The sequence below is a fragment of the Citrus clementina genome, unplaced genomic scaffold, assembly GCF_000493195.1.
Source record: "Citrus clementina cultivar Clemenules unplaced genomic scaffold, Citrus_clementina_v1.0 scaffold_1, whole genome shotgun sequence".
Taxonomy (NCBI): Eukaryota; Viridiplantae; Streptophyta; class Magnoliopsida; order Sapindales; family Rutaceae; genus Citrus; species Citrus x clementina.
This window is the reverse complement of record NW_006263303.1, coordinates 8,314,330-8,317,236: the sequence shown is the minus strand read 5'-3', so window position 1 is coordinate 8,317,236 and position 2,907 is coordinate 8,314,330. Positions and strand designations below refer to the sequence as shown.

The 2,907-nt window shown below is 31.3% G+C and overlaps 1 protein-coding gene across 1 annotated transcript; it reads right to left on the bottom strand.

The window, feature by feature from the left end:
- Nucleotides 1–1,389: 1,389 nt before the first annotated feature.
- LOC18056157 (transcription factor MYB36) lies at nt 1,390–2,471 on the bottom strand. The gene is made up of 3 exons (XM_024178489.1): nt 2,336–2,471; nt 2,092–2,221; nt 1,390–1,906 (listed from the first exon to the last, which is right to left on the bottom strand). Exons 1-3 carry the CDS (start codon nt 2,469–2,471, stop codon nt 1,390–1,392), a joined length of 783 nt encoding a protein of 260 aa, XP_024034257.1.
- Between the last annotated feature and the right edge of the window lie 436 nt (nt 2,472–2,907).

Below are 2,907 nucleotides of genomic sequence, written 5' to 3'. Positions count from 1 at the left end.
TCTGTGACGAAGACTAGCAACATTCATATAGAAAAGCTGCTTTCCGATGATTTTCTGCGAAATTTCATTTGAGTGTAAGCCTCCGCAGCTTTCTATTTGCTTAACTACAATGATTTTGTTCCCGTTTTTGTACATCGATTGATCTATCACTTTCTTTTTCTTTAAATTATATGGCCGATTCGCTGAACAATACCAGCAGCTTAAACTTTTGGTTTTGGAAAATTAAAAGTGCCAGCAGCTATTAGTAGGTGAATGAGTTTATTGTTTGGCTAAATATATAAGGCCCGACACATATGAGTAAGATTCATGCGCTTAAAAATACTCATGAGTTTCTATATGATATTAATAAAAAAGACTGACTTACTCCATGCCTTACAGTGGAATAATCTCTCTCAATTCTTATCCTTTGTTTTGAATATGTGTGAATCGCTTGGACTTCTACACAAGGAATCAACAAGAAAAATATATTACACTTACGGTTCATGTTATGTTAACATTATATGTAACATACAATAATCCTTAAGTTACTACTCAAAATTAAAAAATTACAACATATGAAATAATTAAATTATCATAGGTGATAACTTGTGGTCTACTATTTATTATATTATATGTAATATAGTTCAAGCCCTGTACTTATTATGTATCAATTTGTTCATATTATTTTGTTGCACCTACTTAAGTACGGTCAATTTCATACTTTAACAGTTATTGATAGATGTGAGAAGTTTTCTTCTTCTTTGAAAAATACTAAAAGAGTAAAGTGGTCAGGTATGTTGCCCTTATAATTATAATGGTAGTAGTTTAAACCCCCATAAAAATATTATAAGAATAATTTCTTCTTTAATTATATTATATAATTAAATAGAGACATGTATGAATTATAATAGAGCAATAATCTCACATAATTTATTAAAAAATAAATAAATAAATGAACAAATGAATCAAGCGAGCTGCCAAACCCAAACACAATTTTCATGATAGCTAACCAGTCATCAGATCCAAACTTTATTTTGTCGCCCACATGTTCTACATATTCATGAACACTTTAATCACTTTTTGGGGAGAAAATAAAAGTACTAATAATTATTTAAACAAAAGTGTTTTCTGAAAATGCATTTCAATTACACCTTTCTTTTATTAATTGAATATTACACAACAGTGCAACACAATCCTAAAACAGTGAATTAATTAAGCTTCCCACTGTTGAAAGTTCCCAAAATTAAACACATATTAGACACAAACATTTCAACACAAAGTGCATTAATAATTTAATTCACAATCTAATGGAACAATTAATTGAACAATTTTGTCTAGAACAGTTAATAGGTACTAATATATAAATTAATTTAATATTATCATGAGTTAGCCTTAGTGCTTGAGAAAATTTTAGCCACCTAAACATTGAGCAACTTCATTGCTTGCTTTCTCAAAATCAAACCCATTGAGAAGTTCATACGAATACTCAAAATCAAAATCATCCAACAGGATTCCTTCATCCTCAACATTTCCATTAGCAGACCGCAAGTCGTAATTGTTCTCCAGAGTTGATGAAGAAGATGAAATGGAAAGACTTGAAGCAGCAGCAGCTTCTTGAGTAGTCGATGTCATTTTATTACCATAGTTGCTATTTGCACTCGGGTCAAAAATCATCCCTTGAGGGGCAGGATGATTTTGATGGTAATAACAATTAATGTCACTTACATATGGCAAAAATGCACCAGCAGCAGAATCGGCACTCAAGTAGTAAGATGAATTTCCAAATTCTTCAGGAATTGTTGAAACTGAAACTTGAGTGTTGTCCGACAGCTTTCCTGCCAAAACATTTTTCTTCAACTTGGTGTTCCAATAATTCTTTACATCATTGTCAGTTCTTCCTGGCAGCTGAGAAGCTATAACAGACCACCTAATCAAATAAATTAAAAAATTATAAATTAATACTAATCTATTAGATCGAACTCAAGTAACCATGGAGTCGAAGCGTGTTCACAGCCAACCGAGTCAGGACAAAGGACAATATTCACACATGCGCTACAAACAAGCATAATAAAAATTAAATTCATTATATGAAATGATTTGATAAAGACTTGCCTACTTCCCATGGTACAATAAAGATTGCATATGATGGTATCTTCTTCCTTAGTAAATCCTCCATGCTTAATATCTGGCCTTAGATAATTTAGCCATCTGAGCCGACAACTCTTGCCACATCTATTAAGGCCTAAAACATTTATAGTTGTAAAATAACATGCAAATAATAAAGTTTGAAAAATAAAATATTGATTAAGCATGCAGCAGATCATTCAAAAATGAGTAATTAATTAAAATTAATTACCTGCTTTCTTGGGTAAAGCAATCCAGTTGCCGCCATTTCCAAATTGCTCAAGGTAATTTTTGAGAATCGAGTCTTCTTCAGCAGACCAAGGTCCTCTTTTAACGTTAGCTTTGTCACAACATGGAGCTCTTCCCATCTTCACAGAAATTATTCACAGCTCACTTAGCTTAACTAATTTTGAAGCTATACTTATATATAAGAAAATGTGTTATCTTATCTTATGGCTTTTATTTAAAGATGAATTTATAAGAACATTTCAATAATTGACTTCGTCTTGACTCGCTCTCTCTCTATATATTTTTCAAAAGATGGTTCAGTTTGTACAATCTTTTGAGTTGATAACTTAAATTAAAAAAATAACTTAGAGCGCAGTCAATGTGGATGCTTGAGAAAGTGCGGAGCTTCATGCTTCTGCTGTGTAATAACATATAGCATCAGTTTTTTCTATATATATACATATATATACACACACACACACCATGTACGTATATGAATAGATATTTTATTCGATAATAACAAAATGGGTAATTAATTAAGTATATATTAATTTACCCCGAGTGATGCTTAACGCG

Coding starts and splice junctions, on each gene's coding strand:
- LOC18056157 (XM_024178489.1), bottom strand. CDS start 2,471: ATGGGAAGAGCTCCATGTTGTGACAAAGCTAACGTTAAAAGAGGACCT. Junction 2,222..2,335: donor TGCTTTACCCAAGAAAGCAG/GTAATTAATTTT, acceptor TAAATGTTTTAG/GCCTTAATAGATGTGGCAAG. Junction 1,907..2,091: donor TATTGTACCATGGGAAGTAG/GCAAGTCTTTAT, acceptor TTATTTGATTAG/GTGGTCTGTTATAGCTTCTC.